At 41.6% G+C, this 21,975-nt stretch overlaps 1 protein-coding gene across 2 annotated transcripts in view; it reads right to left on the bottom strand.

Moving 5' to 3' along the window:
* The window catches only part of ARHGEF10 (Rho guanine nucleotide exchange factor 10), a 184,889-nt gene continuing 162,914 nt past the window's right edge, over positions 1–21,975 (bottom strand). For both annotated transcript variants that reach the window (XM_045011710.1, XM_045011712.1), the window contains 3 exons: positions 18,678–18,852; positions 6,188–6,310; positions 1–1,622 (listed from right to left, as the gene is read on the bottom strand). In XM_045011710.1, the coding sequence (XP_044867645.1) occupies positions 1,108–1,622; positions 6,188–6,310; positions 18,678–18,852 (813 nt within the window). In that variant the 3' untranslated portion in view covers positions 1–1,107. The remainder of the gene's footprint in view (positions 1,623–6,187; positions 6,311–18,677; positions 18,853–21,975) is intronic.

Raw genomic sequence — 21,975 nt, 5'->3', positions numbered from 1 at the left:
ACAACCTCCTTATATTCTAGATGAATGCATGCATTACTATGTGCGCTTCCTGTAGATATTGATATATTCAGATGGTCTTATACTTAGTATTAATTCCCTGCATTTACTCACTGTGTAACCATGTACCTCTTCATGTTTTAACTGCTTCACTGCCATCACAGAATGAAAATTTATGTATTGTTAAAAACGGCACACAGATTTTCTACATACCCTTGATGCTAGAAGTACACTCCATTGCCAGAAACAGAATGCACTGCCAGCACTGGCACCAAGAAGTTAGTCAGAATGCACATCTATTTTGTATCTTCAACCTGTATTGCATTTTCTATTTGTCCCAAATCATCATGTGCAAGGGCCTCCACATAGATAGATATCACATCTTCCAATGGTGTTAACACACTTTTTCCCCTCCAGCATTGTTTTTTAATAATATTGAGCATTAGAAAATAACAATGTATTTTTGCTTTGAAAGATACAAAACAATGAGCCTATCTGACTGTTAATTTTTTTGGTCGAACCCAGACACTTTCTTGTGGAATTATATTATATAGTGATTACTGAATTAATCTGTTACCCTTTATTAGTATATTTATTGCTCAAAATATTTGCTACTTTGTTAAAATGTACAGTACATGCAAGAATCACTTTTGAAAAAAGTACTGACTTAAGAAAGCAAAAAACAGTATGTGAAATGGTATATCTTCCCTGCCTCTCCTAAGTGCTATGAATCATAATAATGACAGATATAAATTTGAATATAAATAAAGTGGAGATTCTAAAACCATTTAAAAGGGTCTGATATATCCCCAATATTTTAAGTAGCAGAGCCCTCAGCAGCAGCTAAATATTTTCAATACCATAATAAGGGAGGATGTTCTAACTAGGTTAGGAATCTATCTTGCAGCCCTTATCCAGGTGATCAATCCAATTGACTTCAACAGGACTGCTCACATGAGTAATGGCTGCAGGGTTTGGTCCTTGGTATTCACTGTAGTAAGATTACATCAGAAATCCCTTTAAAAGACAAAGCATCATAACACATGTAGAGTTTAGAAATGAAATCAAATGACTTTGTAAAAAGTCACCATTTAACATGGTTTTAGTCACTTAGATGTTTAATAGCGGAATCTGCCAAACCATCACAGAAGATACTAGTTCATCCTGTCGCTGCTGCTTGGACTTCTTGTTCACCCTTCTGTGTCCTTGTCCTCCAGAGATGACTAATACTGAACTTGCTTTCATTTTCCTGGATCGCTGTCTTTTATTTTTAAGTGAGATGTTTTGATCCTTCAAGAGCTCATAAATGGTGCTGTCCTCTGGCCTACGTTCTAGGGAATTTGACCCATGAGACAATGTTAGGGACCCAGAAGATGAAGACATGTCACTTCTTTGTGCAATGGATCCTACTGAACCACCTAGCCACACTGCAGTGTCATGAGTGTTACTTAGGGAAGAGCTTGGTCTGTCATTGTGCAGGACATTTTTTTGGTCATCTTCTTTAGATTCGGAGTTAGGAGGCAGACTGTTTCTTGATTTGCTTTTGTTTTTCTTGTTTACAGCTGTAACCATTACAAGGAATTTGACTGGGCCATTATGTGCATGATAGGATACCATTCCCCTTCCTGAAGCCAAAGAAAAAAGAAAAGGTTATGTAATATTAATCTCATTCATTTTGGATCACTATTTTACACCACCACAAGTTCATTCTCACAACAAATCATTTCAGTTAGACTTGTATAACCCTGTCAAAAGAAACACAGCACGTAACAGTTTCTTCATATATTTACTGAAATTAAATGTGGAATAATTTACAAAAAAATCTACAGTACATTGAAGATACATTAGGGCTGGAACAGAAATCTGCTAAAAGCAGGACATACAGAGCAAGTTGACATTTAGTTCATACTTTTGTACTCTGTTTTCACAACAGCAAGAGTAAAGAAATCCTCAGATGATTTGTTTTAACTGGCATTGTCACTACCTTAACATTACCTGCTTTCTCCAAGACTCCACAACAAAATGAAAGGTTTTCAGTTAATCCTTCTCCTCCCCTCTTGAATAGTATAAACACATCAATTCCAGTGCAGGAGTGCACTCCACACCCACAGAGGAGGGGGTAGGATTTGCCCTTAAGTGCTGATCTCTAGTTGCAGTGGTGCATTCATAAGACAAATGGTGAATGAACAATCTCAATTTAATTTTTTTTTAAAGGATTTAGGCTGTGGGACATTGGAGGAGAAAAGAAGGATTTAAACTATCAGTCAAAAGATGGCACCAAAAACAAATTGCTACGGCTAAATTCAGAAGATCTTTACTAACTTGAAAAATATGTGAATCTTTCTACAGAGTGGAGAAAAGATGCAACATTCTGCCACACATACTCCCACCTGGGTGGGGGGATGTGGTCCTGAGATGTGCCTATATGTCAGACAAGATCATTGGCCCCAGGAAGAACGAGGCATAATTTGGAATGAGAGAATGTTGTGAGATACCCAAAGATAGACAGATTACATGAATCTGTGACAAAGGCACGGGACCGGCAGATCACCTGCAGAAACGCTGCCGAATTCTTGTTCCCAGCGGACCGCCTGCAGGGATGCCACCAAAGGCTGCCTGACTGCCGTGCTTGGGGCAGCAAAAAACATAGAGCCACCCCTGTGCAGAATCCACCTCTAGCCCACTCCTCTCCTGTGGCACATTCAAATAATAAACAACATTCATTTGTGAAAAATGCAACAGTTTACTGAGACAGTGGTTACAGGAAAAGAAGTTTGGTTAATGTTCATTGTTTACATGAGGTAGACATGGATACTGCATGAACGGTAAAGGTACAAACTGTCCTGTTTCCTACTGATGTTTAAATGTCCTGTAACACACATTCTAGCGGACAATCATTGCAGGAATTTATCTGTTTTTCTCTGCAGGGGACATAAAGCAGAACTTAAGAGCGAGGAATTGCTCAATTTTGGTTTGCACATTATAGGGAACAGCTTGCACACCACGTTATAGCTCGCAAGCCCCTTCCACTCCTGCCGCACTTCTGGGGGGTAGGGGGATCATCGTGGTGAATAACTTCACAGAGTATCTCTCACTTGTTTGCCCTTTGCCTTTTTGAATAAGACTATTCTCTGCCTTTGTGCCACCCGCCCCCATCTGACGTTATTATGAATCAGGACAGTCTAATGTGAATCACTATCCGGTTTGGTCCCCACTATTGCCCAATCCCTCTGACCCCACAGAAGTGCCTCAAATACACAAACAAAACTGTAAAACAAAAACAGCAGCATAATTCCAACCCATCCTACACCCCAACTTGTTAAGGCACAGTGGCAAACAACACATACAGCAGACAGAGATCTCAGTGCAGATATCTCAAAGTGCCTCCTCACACACAGACAGAGGGACCACATAGCAAGTATGAACAATTGGGACTTTTTTTTTTCAGGGGCAGATATAGTTGCATATATAAGACAAAGCCCCTAATATCGGGGTATCTGGTCACTGTACGACAGACCATTAACCATCTCTGAGGATCCCCCAAGACTGGGAGAGTCTCAGGGAGGTGAAGTCACATATGCATACTAAAAAAAAAAATACTATCATGGCTTGTCTGGAATAGGAACTATAAGCCACAGATTTTTGTTCATACTCCCACATCCACAGTGCTTGCAACAGCCAGGCTGTCAGGGAAAGGGCCTCCATGTACTGGTGTGAGGCTGGCCAACCTGAGGGGGTGAAACAGGCAGACTTGCGAGGAGATGTTTGGAGAACTTATGGCAGACTCTTAGAGGAAAACCACACTGGCTGAGAGGTGGAGGGCAGTACGTGAGGATCCTGAGGGAGAAAGAAATGGAGGTCTCCCAGCAGGGTGTGGCAGTGACCAAGAGAAGTGTGGCACGGGACAAGGACAGCATTGCCATGACCAGAGACAGCACGGAAAAAGACAGGGAGATGCAGAGACAACTCATGGATGCTATCCTGAGCCAGAGGCCTCTCCTACAAAACATGCTCCTGCTAGGTCAGCAGGTCCTGCAGTTCCACAAACCAGGACCCAGCTGCATCCTTCAGTCTCTGGACAATACTGGCGACTGGAACTAGAAGCAACTCCTCTCCTCTGTGCCCACACAGTGCATGTACTAGAGACCATTCCTCTCTCAGGCACAACATCTGCTCACCAAGAACATTGGCTTCTGGGAGCCCAGCACTTTTGAGCCCTCCAATGCAGTTGACAATTTTGAGCCATCGTACTCAACCGTAATATCTCCATGTACATGAAGAAGCAGAGGGTCCCTATATGCACCTGTAACTTTAAGACCCCCACCTCCAGCCTTGTTATTTCTAAACTCTTTGCATTGTTGCACTTTCAGTTTGGTTCGCACTGATGTTTTATTTAAAGGGTCGCTTTTTGTTGGTGAGTCAGTAGATTATTTTGGTAACTGTATTTTCAGATTAAATGTATGGTTATTTATCCACCAGTTCAATGAAAACTTGATTTTTGGCTTTGTTATTGTTGTTTCATAATAAAAACAATTTAAAATCCATTTTGGTCCATTATGACTCATCACTGCAAGTAATACATACAATTAGCTAAATAAAGCTAAAATAATTCATTCAGTTTTACAAAAGGTATATGGGCAATGCCTCACTTCCACCACCCATAAACACTACTGCAATGCTCACAGACTATCCCAACCCCACCTCTATGGATTAGCAGCTGGATGTCCAGCTACACATGTACAAGAATGACACTCAAAACATGAACAATAGGCATCCCTGACAATATTCCCCCAGAGGTTAACATTCTCTACGGGATGCTTTACTAGCTGCTCAAACCACTGAGCAAGTCTCTGCACCTCAGTCTCCCACCCATCACTAAGGCTTTCCCGCTCGGTCTCGCAAATACTGTGCAGAACACAGCACCCAGCTATAATAGTTGGGACTTTTTAATCTGATGCTTCCAAACAATTCCATAAGTAGCACCATCTGCCTTTCAAACAGCCAAATGCATGCTCGACCACCATTCTGCAACTACTCAGGCAAGAGCTGAAATGTTCTTTCTTTCTGTCCAAGTTGCCTGTGTGTGGCTTCATTAGCCAGGGCATCAGAGGGTAAGCTGGATCTCCCAGAATACCTGATCAATCTCCACACCGTTAATGTCCACAGTGTTCCTCGGAGCAAATAGTCCTTTCTCTGTTAATGTAAATAGAACTGAGTTCCGAAAGATCCTCATATCATGGACCCATTCAGACGACCCTTCATTTATGTCTGTACACCTGCCACAGTGGTCAACCAGCCCTTGGAGCAGCAGAGAAAAATACCCCTTTCTGTTATAAATTTTGCACTCTGGTGGGGGTCCCATGTTCAGCATAGGGGCTCCCATGCTGAAAACCCATCCACAACTCAGAAATTCTAGGTGAAGTTCTGAAACTAAACTGTAGCTTCACATATGCCACATCCAGCGCACCTTTTTGAACCTTGCTTTATTATGGTAGTTAAAAGCAGAATTGAAATGTTTTCAAAATGTTGGCAGAGTTTTGATGTTGAAATGAATAACTACAAAAATAAGGTGCCTTATCACTTCAGCAGGCCCCCAAATGTTATAGTTGTCAAAAGCTAACCAATAAGTCAAATTTTACATTTCAGGGCCTCAGTGTTATGGAGCGATCATGTCACAAAAATAACCAATCAGGAAAAACACTGAACTTTCAATACCCATCTCTCCAAATCCAGTATGCCATTTCTCTCCAAATTTGGAAATAAACACCCCCTTGACTCTCCTCCAACATGCCAATTTGCATTCTGATATAACATTTCCAAAAAACTGTAGAGGAGAACAACATTTCTCTTTACAGTGGAAAGGCTGTTCCAATCTTAAACACAGAGGTTTTTTCCCTCCATAATACATGGTTTGAAGAGCTAACCTCCATCCCACTCTGCCTCAAAAGAACAACAACAGTTGTAGTCATGGATGCTGATTTAATAAAGCCAAAGTAACAGAAGACAATAGAAATATGTTACAGATGTACAATAAAACTAAGTAGGATCAACAAATACTCATAAAGCTCAAACCATGTCTATACAATACACAAAATTTTACATATTTACTTGATTTATTGACTAAATAATGTACTGAAAAGCCAATCTTCAGCATACCATCTTACAAAAATATATGAAAAATTTTACTCACCCGTTACTTTTGGAATTCCTTGCAAACGAGGCACTGGTAATGCTACTATAATACCCAGATTTGTTCCAACTAACAATAACCCATGGCACACCAGCAGACTGGTCACAGAAACACGTTGTTGTCCTGTGAAATTCAGAGAGAGCTGCATTATTTCAGAGAGAGCTGCATAACCTTTGATTTTGTGAAAGTAACCTACAGTAAACAGCACATAATTACATTGTTATGGGCTCTGATTCAGCAAAACATTTAAGCAGAAGCTTAAATATTTTGCTGAAGTAAGGCCTTGAAACTTTACCTGCATGCCAAATAACCCACATAAACTGAAATTACTTTTGAAATGCTGCTGAAAGCAGCTATATATTACTTTTACTAACAGTATCAGAGGGGTAGCCGTGTTAGTCTGGATCTGTCTGGATTTTACTAACAGGTTACTTTTACATATTCTTCGTAACAACACTACAATATATAATACTATATAATACAAATAGACAAGGGTACAGTGTTACATTGTGTTCAAGCCTTAACACTGTCCATATTTCATGAGCATAACTACATATTTTTCTACTTCTCTGTAACAGCTTGGTGTATTTTGGGATTGCTCAAAATCCTCATAGCCTTTGAGGGGGGGAAAAAAGATAACTGATTGATTCAATGCACATGGACTTTCAAAAAGTCCTTAACAATCTCCCTCATAAATGGAAAATAAGTAGTTCTATGAGAAGAGGTGAAGTTATGTCCTGAATTAGAAACTGGCTGAGAGACAGAAACAAAGAGTTGGACTAAAGTGTTGGCCTGGGTCCCCCAAAACTCCATATTAGGTTCAGTATTGATTTATATATTCAGTGAGGTTCTGGAATAGCGGTGAAGAGTGAGATGGCAAAATCTGCAGAGCACATGACATTTTTTAGTATGGCCATTACTAGAAAAGATTGTGGAGAACTCCAAAGAGACCTAACAACATTAGGTGAATGGACAGCATGATGCTGATGAAATTCAGCATTGACAAATGTAAAATAACGCACATGGAAAGGAATAATGTAAACTATTTATACACATTGCTAGGTTCCACATTAACTGTAACCACTTAGGAAGAAAGACCAGATCTTCATTGTGGACAGTTCAATGAAAACCTCTGCTCAGTGCGGAGTCGTGGTAAAATAAATAAATAAATAGGCAAGGTTATATATAGAAAGGGATAGAAGATAATAATTAGAATATCAGGATGGCATTACATTACATTATTTTACATTTGACAATGTAAAAACTTTCCTCTATGGTATCATTTCTTCAAGGTTCCCTTCCTTGCTGGCCCTTATAACTTGTATCTCTTTTGTAAAGTAATAGAATGGATTTTTCAGCTATCTGGAGAAAGAATGTACGTCAGAGCAAAATGGCTTCAAATTTATTCATTAAGCCAGAGGTTCTCAAACCAGTGGTCCGCAAGCTCCATTCAGGTGGTCCGCGGATTGTTCCCTCTAAGGTGTGCGCCTGGGCGGCTGCACACAAGAAAATGAAGGGCCACCCACCTGATTAGTGGAGCCACTAATTAGGTGCCTGGACCCTGGAGAAGAGACACATGTAAGGTGAGGTGGTGGCCTTAGGGGAAATAGGGAGTAGGTGGGAGGGGGCAGTGGGGTGAGAAGACGGGGTGGGGGGAATTTGGGACATGCAGGGCGGTGGTGGCCAGAGAAAAAGGTGACTTTCCCCAGATCCAGGGCTGCAGCTGCCGGGGAGAGATGACCTCCTTTCCAGCCCCAGCTTAGGGGTTGCTGTGGCAGGGGAGAGAGGGCACATCTATGGCCTTAGAAAGGTAAGACTACTGATATTAAAATATGAGTTGTGTGCTTTTATTTGTAAAACCAAAAAAAATTTATTATTATTAAGGTTTTTTTTTTATATAGCGCTTTTATCCAAAGTGCTTTACCATAGTTAGCTAATGGTACAAACAACATTTGGTAAGATCATTAAGTGGTCCGCAAAAAAAAAGTTTGAGAACCACTGCATTAAACAATAAACAGGAGACAGAAGATTTTGATTAATTAATTGAAAGCCTGGAGAGCAAAAGCACTGGAGAGAAAACGGGATGTTAGAATGTGTAAGGATGAAAGAGACAAAACAGTCTTCAAAAAGCATGTGAGAGAAACAATATGGTCTTATAAAGCAACATCTAGCAGCGCTAGTCAAATCTATTTACAAGTATAAATCAGGCATAATGAAAAAATCCATAATATTAGTTTCTCTCTTTCTCCCTCCCTCTCTCTCTCTGGTATAGCAAACAATAAGATGTCATCTTAGCATACAATTAAAGTTCTATGTCTACAAGACATATGTGTCTTGTGAAAGCTTAATATTTTTAACTGAAATATAAATGAGGAGATGTGTTAGGTTTCCAAAGGGGAGTATGCAAGCGTGCTCCTTTCACAACTGATCAGAGGGACAGCCTTGAAGGAGACTGAAAATTCTATCCTTACAGTCAGAGGGTAGATGGCATTAAAGTGATTGCAGCTGGATGAAAATGGAGAATGGAAGACATCTATCAGAGGAAAAATCATCATATCCCAGAATGATGCCAGAGGCTACTGCCTTGATCTGTTTGTGAAAGTGAAGGCAAATAAAAACACATTAATAAACCAACACAGTTCCTTGTTGAAACAAAGAACCTACCAAGCAAAGAACAGTAAGTATTATACATGGTACCCACCAAACCAAACTCACATCTTCTAATATCAGGTTGCTTTTCATACTCAGATATTATGCAGATATTTCTATATACTAATTATGATTTTCACAACTGCACAATTTCATTAGGCTTAGCTTGGTATGGGCACAAACCAAAATCATTTCTAGTTATCTCTGAACTTGAGAAGATCTCAAAATACACAACTGATTCCAGATTTCCAAATTTAGCAAATATCTTAATAGACCAAAATGAACCAAATCCTTGGTTACAAACACCTCTGAATTTGGGGGGTTTCAAGAGCAGAATCTCAATTTTGTGGCTTAGCTCATCCATAATGCAAAAAAGCTAATGTTCCTAAATATATAACATCTTTGGGTCCAATCCTACTGTTATTAAGCAGGCAAAGCTCCAGTTTTATCTATCTCAGCACTGCAGTAATGGGATCGTCATATATCTAATATCTGCAATGCCTTTTAGGGTGTTCAACACTGGGGAAAAAATCTCAATGCCTGTCTTCTCACTTTAGCCTTGAAGCAAATTCCAACTCGTAATTTGCACCTGTGAAGTAACATTTTTTCCACATGTGAAAATATTATGTGATTTGCAGGCAAAATAGAGTCCTATATATAGAACACCACCTTATGCATGAACCACTAAAAGTGAGGTCAAAAGGAAAAGTGCTTGCTTTGAAATCTTGGGAAAGCAGGAAACATCTGCATGGGAATACGTATTTTTGAGATAACTGATAGTAATGTGATGATAAATAAAATCACTCATAAAAAGGTTTAATTGTTGTTTGCAAAATAAGATTTGCAATTTTACTATGGTGTGCAAATTTGTGATTCTTAAAGTTTGTTTATTCTATCCCAGGGGGAAACAAATGCAAACAAGCAATGGCCGCTGATTAATTTAATGTGTTCTATCTAAAAACAACTACAACGACAACAAGATATTCACCATTACAGTCTTCAAGAGAAGGTGATAAATATAAAAGCTAAATATTATTATTCCTGTTTTAAATGAAATCTTTCATATGAAATTGGACTAATACTTAGTGGAATTGTTAAACTAGTAAACTTAATAAGACCCTGATCCTGGGAAGACTTATGGACATGCTTAATTGAGCAGGCTCATTTATTCTGTTTTTTCCAGGATCAAGCCTCCATCTAGATCTTCCTCAGGTATCAGCTTTTGACTCTGGTCCTGAAACTGGATATATGTAGGTGAAACTTTTGCCCCTACACAGAGCCCTCTGCAGTCAGTTCTATGCAGGGATGTACCTGCACAGATTCTGCTGCAGGATCTGGCCCAACTTGCAAATTAAAGTGGCTAAAAACCCTACAGTGCTGTTTATTGTATCAGAATACCCTCATGTCTTTCCCTCTTTATACTCTTTTGTAGGATGGCAACTTGATAAAAAACCCTTTAACAGCGGTGAGGATTTATTAACTACATACGAGTGTATTTTATTTTCTATAGAGAGGAAATGAGAAAATGGTTTTTCTTTGTCTCTCTTTCTCATCAGTTTCCAGGAAACACACTCGTAATGTTAGAGGATAAAGAACGGAAACTACCCCTTTGTTAGATAGGTAACTTGTCATCATCCATAAGCACAAAGAAATCAGATAGTTCAGGGTTAGCAGAATCTCTCTCAAAGGACAGACTGCATTACAAATTTTAAAAACACTTGGGAAACTGTTTGGTTTGAGGATATTTAAATATGAGTGTTCTTTACCGAAAAATAAAATGTGTGATCATGAAAAAAAATACAAGCTAGTTAATAAAAATGTGGCATGTATATAGTATGACTAGTAATTAGTAATACTTTAAAAAAAACCTTGTGAACAAGGAAGCATAGTATACATGCCTTAAGTAGACTATATGAATTGTGACAGGGGTTGTTGCAAAGTTGTCTATTTGAACTGTGGCCAAATATATTGGGAACAAGTTTGCCCTCAAAGGCAACTTATATAACATATTGGCAAGAGGTGTATGCTCATGCCACACCTAGTGTCTTTTCTACAAAGGCTACTAGACCACTTCTGTTACCAGCTAAAGGGGTTGGTCCTTGGGCTATAGTGGTAGCAGGGTGTACTGAGCTGAAGATCCTGGGTTCTAACCCTCTCGTGTTTGCTGGTATCTTGCGATTAAAACAATTCCTATTTTTAAACTTCCCAGTATTCTAGAAACTGACAGTTCCCCCAGCTTCATCTTTTCCTCACACCAGGCCCCTCACCCTTTTCATCTCCTGCAACCTAATCCACTCCCATACATTCCATTGCATTAAAAACATAGGGCCAGTAGATCCATCAGGAGGCCATTTATAGTTCCCTGATTCCCAGGACCAGTCTATGTTGCACTGAGCCCCTCAATAAATCAGAGTAATCTAGAAGCTGCTCTAATTTATGTCAGCTGACTACATGTTTAAACAACTGAACGTAGTTAGACTGGAGCATGCTTGGGCCACTTCCCCTCTGGGGCTGAAGCGTGGGGGTGCACGTTCGACACCAACTGAGAACTCTCCCGCACCAGAGGAACTCTCAGCTGGCTGATTCCTGTTCCTTTTGAGTCACGTAAGTAGTGTAAAGGGCCAGAATACAACCAACATCCAGCCCATAAATGGCAGTATTCAGGAACTCCCAAGATCATGGGAGTAACTGCCTTCCACTACAGATCTCCTCTCCCCTGGCACTACCTCCCCAACCAGAAGCCATCAGACGCCTCCCTAACAATGTATCAGATGGAGAAAAACACAACAATATTATTGGTTCATGTTTGTTATGGGCTAGGTCTGCTTTTTTATTATTCAACTCTGCCGGCTTGCAGTTATTAGGAAGACAATCTTTTCCTCTGCCATTTTCTCCGTGTTTCACTCTTGTCTTACCGTGCACTCTGCAGTAGGTTGCAATGTTACCTTTCCCAAGGTAGAACAGGAACATTCTTTGTGGCAGGGAAGGCAGGCCGTGACATTCAAAGCTGTGTTCACATGGCAATAAAATTGTGAAAACCTAATGCTAAATTACTTTGTGTTGTGTTACTTCAGCAGAGCCATATAATTCAGAGTGACCTTTCCCTCCTGGAGCAGTAGGAGACAGACAAAAGGATTATAATTTTCCTCTCACTCACACTGATTCCACAGTAAATGTAATTCCATTAACCGCAATGGATCTACTGAGGTAAAGAAGAGCAGAATCACAGCAAATCCCCAGGGAGCCAGTTAAGCTGGTTTTACGGCCCCTTCGTGTGCTGAGAATCTGATCCAAGAAGTCCAGATTCTTGATAGACTTGGGTCTATTCTTCCTGTAGCAAACATTCTCTTCCATAGGCACATTAGGAGGATTTTTAGACTAACTTCTTCCTCTGTTCTTCTCATCCCCGAGTTCAATAAACCATGAGCTTTTACTCACTTCTTTTTGCATGTTAATGAGCCTCTGTCAAACTGCATACAATTAACTGGGTTGTTCCATTTAAAATACAAACATTCCCTTGCAGCCACACATCCGAACCCTGGATGGACAGCATGAATCAAATGCCCACACACCCCTAAGCTTTTCTCAGCACAACACGCTGCAATACAAGACTTCTAAACATGCAGTCATTTCACACCACTCCTTTTTAGCTCCCAGTATATTACACACCGTCTGACGTGGTCTTTGGCTGTTTTTGTTTTTAATTGTAAAAGGCTCTGAGCAAATTTATTATGCAAGCCACCTACTTCTCTCTCTTTTAACTTTTTTGGTTACAATGTTGTGGGATCATGCTCAGAGATCCAAGAACTGCTACTGAATAACTGGAATGCATTTCATGTTTCAAATGGACGCTATTGTAGCATTTTTCCTGCACAATTTCCACTCTTAAAAAACCTTTTGACTCACAGGAGAGGTTTTTGAAAGAAAAAAAACCCCCTAAAGTTTTGAGAATTACACCAGAGGATATTAAAAATAGCCAAAACTCTTTTACAGGAACATGTTGGTCAATTATATCAATTACATCAGCCTATTTTATTACCATGGCAATGACAGCTTAAACTAAATATTTTCAAGATGACTTTTTTTTCATTACACTCAAAGAGAACAAACATTTTCAACAAGGAATTCAACACTTTCTTTGCACCACTGTAGGAAATATTAACTTAGTGTTAATCTTCTGTTTATGCTGATCCTCATCCTTTTGCACAAATAGGACAAATTAAATGGAATGGCCCATTTAAACACAGAACAAGAAGAAAATTCAGTAACCAGTCTTCAGTGTGGGAGTCACATACAATTTAGAATAGACTCTTAACAGAGCACTGTAAAAATGAAGAGATATTAATGATACCATTTACAGTGGAGCTTTATTTTGAAGCTAATGCAATATACAGTAGGTAGGGTGAGATGGTAAGTAAGGGATTTAATTTTTAAATCTGCAATTTTATACACTATTCTGTTTAAGGAAAAAAATATTTTCAGTGCCAAAAAACTGATCATTGTTCAAATCAAAGTAGCATGCTGGCTCCCCCCATCCTCTTCCCCGGTTCTGGGCTAAGCTGCACTTGGGGGCACATGGGTGCAAGTGATCTGAATATCATCCTTACGTACAAATAGGGAGATTTGGAAAGAAAAATGAAATCCTATCTTTTAATACCATTGAAACACTTTGGACTCGGAGAACTTTGACAAGGAGATGGACTGGAAATAAATGAGTAACAGCCATGAGCCTAAACTCCACTGCAGAGAGGCATGCAGCCAGATTGCAGGCTGAATTGTGGTATTCCGCTTTGGCCAATAATTGTTTCCAAACACTCAATGAAATGTGAATAATTGAGGAGATGTCAATCTCCCGATAGAAGCTTCCCCTTCCATCCTGGCCAGCTCTGCCATTTCCTCCCTCCTCCTCACAGCCAGTTCATGTCCAACCTCTCCTGAACAATCCTTTCCAAGTTAGGGTTGCCACGTGTCCTGTTTTCGATCGGAACTCACGGTCAAAAAGAGACCAGCAGGTCCGGCTCCTCGGCAGTGGTGGAGAGTACAGGGGTCCGTGTGCTGTCCCTGCCCCAAGCACTGGCTCCGCAATCCCATTGGCCGGGAACCACGGTCAATGGGAGTTGGGGTGGTGGTGCCTGTGGGAAAGAGAAGCGCACAGAGCCTCCTGCTCCCCCCCCCCCACCTAGGAGCCAGACCTGCTGGCCGCTTCCTGGGCGCAGCATAGTGTCAGGACAGGCAGGCAGCCTGCCTTAGCTCCTCTGCACTGCTGACTGGAAGCTGCCAAGGTAAGCTCGCGCCCCAATCCCAAGCCCTAACCCCCTGCCACAGCCCTGAGCCCCACCAAACTCCTCATCCCAGGGCCTTTCCCAGAACCTGCACCCCCAGCCAGAGCCCTCACCCCCCCTGCACCCTAACCCCCTGCCACAGCCCACAGCCCCCTCCCACACCTTGAACTCCTCATCCCTGACCCCACCCCAGAGCCCACCCCCAGCCTAGAGCACGTACCCCCTCCTGCACCCCAACTCCCTGCCTCAACCTGCAGCCCCCTCCCAATCCCAAACACTGAATCCCTTGGCCCCAACCCCCACCCTGGAGCCCCCTCCTGCACCTCAAAACCCCTCATCCCCGGCGCCACCCCAGAGCCTGCACCCCTGTTAGAGCCCTTCCCCCCTCCCATACCCCAACCCCCTCCCCCAGCCCAGTGAAAGTGAGTGAGCGTGGTGGAAAAGTGAGCCATCGAGGAAGGGGGAGCAGGGGTGGGGCCTCAGGAAGGGGAGGGGCACGGGGCAGGACCTCAGGGTAGGGCGGGATGAGAGTGTTCACTTTTGGGCAATTAGAAAGTTGGCAACCCTGTTCTAATTGTTTCCCTCCTTCCCATTGCTTGTCCTTTTCCTGGCACTTCCAAGGCTCCCACTGTCCTTCCTAAGTGTAAGTCTCTCCCCTTTGCTTCCTTCCATGTTCCCAGCAAAAGACTCCCCCTGTCTCTTCCAAGTGTTGACCAACCCCTTGTGTCAAAACCGCCTGCTGCTTATTTTCCAAAAAAGGATGGCACACATACCTGAGGTGTTTTTTATCAGATAAAATCATGGTTTTTACTGACATGGGAAAAACTACCAATTCCAGTTCAAGGCATTTTCTATTTTAAAAACTGTTTCATTAGTGCACACCACATTACACTTCACTGTAGTCATATATTCAAATTGTGATTACATAAGGTTGGAGATTTGGAAATTAATTTAGGGTTGTACAAATAAAAAGTAAAACCACAGTAGGCATAATATTAATATATATAATATAATACTGAACATTGGAACATCTATACATTTTAGTTCAGTATTTTCTCACGGAACTTTCACATATCATGACTCATATCCGTTTTCAATATTATTTAACTTATATATATACACACTGAAAAACTATTATCAAACTGCTAAATATTTCTCAGTAATTGTCACTAGTATATTCTGGTAATTATTTTATTTTTCCCAGTTTATTTACCAGTGCCCTGTCCTAAACTAGTTTTTCCCTGTTAAATTGCCAACCCTGTTTCCAAAACCAGTTCCCCTCTTTCTTTTCAGGAATCCTAGACCCTTCGAAGCATTTCTATAGTCAGTACAGAGGTCACATTTCTTATTCCTATCTCATGCAATCTCTGCTTTCAAACTATTATTTTTGCTATCATCTACAAACTTTACTGATGGGTAGCTGTGAATGTGAGCACGTGCTTTAACACATTAGCTTAATCCCATAGGGTAATAGAAAGAAACCTACATAAACAAAAGAACATTTGGAGTAAGGTCTTCACCCTTTTATTTTCTGTAGTAAAACAATTACATGTGTGTTTTAAAACAAACTAAACTGGGTTACCACTTTAATTGTTACAGCAAAAAACCAATAATTATATTATAAATAATTATTTTCGGAATAGGATTAGATGTCAAGATGTCATTGTAAGAAAAGAGAATAGCTACCTTTAATGAAATTATGATTAAGGATTAGCTGTAATTCTAGCAACCTGTTAAATAAAGAGTAGATGTTCCATGTGCAGTGCTGCTTTTGCATTTCATGGTGTGCAGTGGGACACCATCAAGTTATAACCAAAAAGTATTAGGAAAAGTAATCTCTAACTAATTGCCCAAATTTGGAAAGAGATGCATGCAAAAATGCATTTTTACTTTCAGTCACTCGAGGCCCAGATATAGTGCAATGGACACACACAAATTAGGGTGCCTGGGTATAACTTGTGCATGTGAATACATATACTTTTACATGTACCCTTTTGAAATATGGGCAAAGCTATTCTATTCTGAGAGTTTATCAGGTAGGCTATTTCAGCACTGATTTTATTATTTATATCCTATTGTAGGATAGGATTGAATGTACAGTGACATAGGTAATAGTGTAATTTATTGTGCTATCAACTATTCAGTTCTAACAAGAAAATTAATCCTGATTCTCAGGTGCAGTCAAGATGAACCCTGTGTGGTGGATCAAAGTTGTCTGTAAGCCACTCACCATTGTAGTCCCCCAATTCCTGGGGCAAGTGAGGGCTGGTTCTGTTCCTGGTATGCATTTGAGCAGACTTGGGGCTCTGCTAGCCTGCCAATTTGTAACAGCCCCTCTGCTGGGCACCTGGCAGCCAGTGGCTTTATGCCACCCTGGGATTCCCTTACATCAGGGGAATCCCTAGCTGTTCACTGGGCATAAAAAGTTGTTACAAGAAGGAGAGAGAAAAATTGTTCTTCTTAACCTCTGAGGATAGAACAAGAAGCAATGAGCAGTTTAGTCTGGACATTAGGAAAAACTTCCTAACTGTCTGGGTAGCTAAGCACTGGAATAAATTGCCTAGGGAGGTTGTGGAATCTCCATCACTGGAGATTTTTAAGAGCAGGTTAGACAAACCTCTGTCAGGAATGGTCTAGATAATACCTAGTACTGCCATGAGTGCAGGGGACTGGACTAGAAGACCTCAAAGGTCCCTTCCAGTTCTATGATATTGCGAAAGACCAACAGTCCTAGCCTGATATCCTGACAGTCGCTGGTAACCACAGCAGGGAAAGGAGCAGAATGCTGGCAGCTCCCCTGGTGGCTGTACTGTCCCCATCCCCGCCCACTCATCCCTGTCCTCTGGCGGGGCTGCAGCTGTACAGACAGAGGAGACGCAGCTCTGTGGAAGAGGGGTGGGGCTGAGGGCAGTACAGCCCTGCCAGAGGAGTGTCTTTCCGGTTCACCATACCAGCTATAAATATCTTGCTGGTACGGGGTACCGTACCACCGTACTTGCACTGCTGAATATCCTCTCTTAGGGGTCTCTTATCCAAGCTGAAAAGTCCCAGTCTTTTTAATATCTCCTCATATGGAAGCTACTCCATACTGCTAATCATTTTTGTTGTGCCGCTCTATACCTTTTCCAATTCAAATCATAGGTGGAGCGAGGAGTGCTGGGGATGCAGTAGCATCCCCCGGCTTGAAGTGGTTTCCATCACATACAGGGTTTGTTTCAATGGCTCTCAGCACCCCAGATTCTAATATATCTTTTTTTGAGATGGGGTAACCAGAACTGCATGCATTATTCAAGGTATGGGTGTACTATGGATTTATATAGAGGCATTATGATATCTTCTGTCTTATTATATATCTCTTTCTTAATGGTTCCTAACATTCTGCTAGTTTTATTTTGACTGCTGCTGCACATTGAATAGACGTTTTCAGAGAACTATACACAATGACTCCATGGTTTCTTTCTTAAGTGGCAATAGCTTATTTAGACCCCATCATTTTAATGTATATTTGGGATTATGTTTTCCAATGTGAATTACTTTGCATTTATCAACATTTAATTTCATCTGCCATTCTGTTGCCCAATCACATTGTTTTGTGTGATCCCTTTGTAACTCTTTGCAGTTTGCTTTGGACTTAACTATCGAGTAGTTTTGTATCGTCTGCAAATTTTGCCACCTGACTGCTTACCCCTTTTCCTCAGATAATTTATGAATATGATGAACAGCACTGGTCCCAGTACAGACCCCCGAGGGACACCAATATTTACTTCTCTCCATTCTGAAAACTGACCTTTTATTCCTACCCTTTGTTTCCTGTCTTTTAACCAGTTACTGATCCATCAGAGAATCTTCCCTCTTATCCCATGACAGTTTACTTTGCTTAAGAGCCTTTGGTGAGGGACATTGTCAAAGGCTTTCAGAAAAAGTCCAAGTACACTATATCCACTGGATTACTCTTGTCCATATTAAAAAAAAACAAACGAGGAGGTGCCACAAGTACTCATTGTTTTTTTTTGTTGATACAGATTAACACGGCTACCACTCTGAATCTTGTCCATATGTTTGTTGTTCCACTCAAAGAATTCTAATAGATTGGTGAGGCATGATTTCCCGTCACAAAAGCTGGATTGGTTCTTCCCAACAAATCTTGTTAATCTATTCTTGCACAGTGCTACAAAACAGACCAAAATTGGAGCCCCCAACTGGCCTCCTATATGTGATTTACTATTTTCTCTACGTCTTGTAATGGGGATGGTAGATATGGAGGGAATTTATTGCATACCCTGCTCTGAAGAGCAGACGGTGAACTGAAATATATGAATCCTGTTCTTTAGTTTCTTAAAAGACTGTCTTTCTGTTAACTCTCATAGTATCTCACAATCTGACATACAGACTACCCAACTATTCAAGAGAGATAGACTCAAGCTGCACAGCTGACATTAGATACAGTTAAAAGTATGAAACTAGGGTTCTAGTTCAGGCCCACATCTATGAGATACTGTAGCAGAATAAAAAGGGGGTGACTCAACCAAAACAAAAATGTGAGTGTAGAATGCAGTTACCTGACAAGATATTGTGAACAGGAGTGGCAATGTTAATGTCCTGGAGGTGTTTCAGTGTCTCAGTGTGGAACAGGCGGAGTGTAGATCCAGATGTGAAGGCAATCCAGATTCCCACTCCTGCAACAGCCATGTGAGAGATCACCATCCCTTCTTCTTGATGAGCTTCAAAATGGCGCTATAAAAAAGACAAAGAACCTATAATAGATGCACCAATGACATTCATTTGTACTTATGAACTTCTCAGAGTAGGAAATGTGCCTTTATTCTCTTTGTAGAGTGCCAGGTTGTCTGATCCCTTTGCTCCACTAAGAGCAAGTCCTGACTCTGCTGCATATGGTGTTAGTTTTCATTGCCACTTGTTTCAAAAAAAATGTGCATAACTATTAAGGAGGGAATCCCAAGCTCGCGCCACTAAAGTTTTACAGCCGCACATCTGATTACATCCTGGGAATTTAGAATTTGGTAACAGTTGTTACTTAACAGGAATTCTGCATTTCTGTATCGTAGCTCCAATGGGAACACAAGTACAGACAAGACTTCTGAGACTGGACTTATTTTCACCATCATGTTAATTAAATCTGCAGTAGAGCTCCCATCAGTAGGGTATTTTGTAAGACTGCCTAGTGCAAACATGGCCTGGGTTTGGGTGGAATGTACAGACAAACACTCACTTGGAAGGCAGAACAGAACTTCACTGCAGTGAGAATGAATCAGTCACAGTAACTTCGCCTGGTGCATTTTTAACTTTCCTGGGTGGGATTTTGCTTTCTGCTAGGAGTTTCAGTTGTCTTGAATCCCCTTGGGACTGGGTTTCTGTGCCTGCCCACCATTTTCCCCAGTAAATGGGAAAAGACTCCCAGTCATTTTGAAGGGCCCAGGTGTCTCCATACACATCCCTTGCTAATTCCTTCATCTCAATCTCTTTCATACTTCACACAGTGGCATTAATAATCTGCCAAATGGTGACCATAATGAGCATCTCTCTCCAGTGATCCAAGCATTATTGTTGTAATTATTAATAGTTATTTTTATTTGTATTACCAACACGCTTAGGAGCCCTAGTCATGAACTAGGGCTCCCTACAAAGACATAACTAAAAGACAGCCCCCATGAATAATCGCTCCTATTTTAAACTTCTCTTTGAACAAACCATTCAATTAAAATTGTTCTTTCAAAAGGAAGTTAAGGTTTGAATATCATCATAATGTACATAACCATCAACACTGAAAATATGGCCTCAGTCTTTCATGGCCCTAAATATATATAGCAGGCAATAGTTTATTAGCGTAAGATTGGCGGCTATAACATAACCTAGCACCTAATCATAAAAATACGTAACAAAATGTCCCTGTAGGTTTTGTTGTCACTGAGAAAATTCTGACCTCCCTCAGATAATGATATCTGAACAGAAGGACACATTAAGAAGGGTCAAATTTAACATTGCCATCATTTCATTATGTGGAAAATTCACTGTGAATCTCCCCTGCTTTAGAGACACTCAATATGGAAGAGAAGGTGAAACAGGATTAAAATCCTAGAGGCTAAAATGACCTTTGATTTACAAATATTAGCCCTGAGAGGGTTCAGTGGGGAACTCAATTACTCCATTTTTATTTCTTTACCAAAGAGATAAAATACTATTAATAATATCAAGGATTTTCTTTCCAGTCTTTATTTAATCCAGTTTCTACTCAGTAAAATGCACAATGAGATTAGGGATATATTGATCTTTAAAAAGTAGATTATTTAAGGCTCTAAAGGCATCATTACTTACTCAATTACATATATTAATAGGTAAGTCTTATGTAGTATTATTGTTTTCTTTTTGATCAAGGTATAAGCTTTATAAACGTTGGTAATTTATGAGCCTGGTCCTTTAAGATGATGGGTGCCTCTTGCCAGAGTGGTGAATGCTCTCATCGTCCTTAGAAGGCAAGGCCCTGCGCCATGTCCAGCGTGTTCACAGGAGTATGCTGAAAGCCCATGTCACTCTTAAATTGATCAGAATGCAGGAGAGCTAGTTTAACTGGGATAATTTGTTTACTAGAGTATATAATTACTGTTCAAATTATGCATGACCACTTTAATCTGGAGTCACATAGTGATTACTCCTGAAATAAGTAACCACTCTGGACAATTACAAGAACTCTCCCATAGCTCTGGCAAGGTTTCCATTATGAGGCAGGACCCTATCTGTGTCCTGTCTTTAAGGTATGAGAGAGAACTCTCATACGTAACTGAAGCCCTTCAATCATTAAAAGCAAAGTCTGGCCATAACATTTGGAACTTGTTTCCTCCTCACCGTTATGAGTGAATCGTATTTGAAGTAACAGATTGTTGTTGTTTTTTACATAGGGTGACCAGACGTACTGATAAAATCGGGACAGTCCTGATATTTAGTTGTTTGTCCCGCATCCCAACCGATGTATGGTTGGGACGTCATTTGTCCCGATATTTTGGCTTGGGGCTGGAGGAGTACACTGGTGAGCTCTCACCTCGGGTCCCAGTAGTGCTTATTTGGGATGGCTCTCAGGAAACGGTGGGCTGCAGGACCCTGCGGCCCCCAGGCACAGGGGCAGCCAGTGGGTGTCTCTGTGTGCTGCACCTACCACAAGCACTGGCTCCATCGCAGCCAATGGGAGCTGTGGGCTCAGACAGGGCGCAGACCCTCCCCCCCCCTCGGCTGCCCCTGACCCTGGGGCTCTGTGTGCTACTCATACCCCCAAGTAAGTCCTGCCCCCACAGCTTCCAGCCAATGGCAGCTGGAGCCAGTGCTTGTGGCAGGCGCAGCACATGGAGTGGAGACCCTGCTGGCCGCCACTGACCTTAGGAGCCAGAGGTGTTTCCCAGTGGGTGGGAACCATCCCCCAGGTAAGTAGCAGGGCTGCGGCTGGGCCCTGTGCCCATGGCAGGGCTGTGGGCGGGAGCCGGGGCCATGTGCTTGTGGTGGGGACCAGGGCCATGCGCCCTCAACCTGAGGCTTGCAGCATGGTTGGAGTGGGGGCCATGAGTCCCCGACCCGTGGCGGGGATACAGCCAGAGCCAGAGCCCTGCACCCCCGACCTGCAGCGGAACTGTGCCCTGCGCTCCTGACCTGTGGTGGGGCTGCGTCCAGAGCTGGGGCCCTGCTCCCCCAACCCACGGCAGGGCTGCGTCCAGAGCTGGGGCCATGCACCCCCGACCAGAGGCATGGCTGTGTCCGGAGCTGGGGCCATGCGCCCCTGACCCGCGGCTTCCTCAGGCTTTGTATCAACCCTTCTGCCATGGCTCCAGTGGGGCGTGTGTGTGTGTGTGTGGG

Source organism: Mauremys mutica, chromosome 3, assembly GCF_020497125.1.
Source record: "Mauremys mutica isolate MM-2020 ecotype Southern chromosome 3, ASM2049712v1, whole genome shotgun sequence".
Lineage (NCBI taxonomy): Eukaryota > Metazoa > Chordata > Testudines > Geoemydidae > Mauremys > Mauremys mutica.
This window is presented reverse-complemented; position numbering and strand designations above follow the sequence as displayed.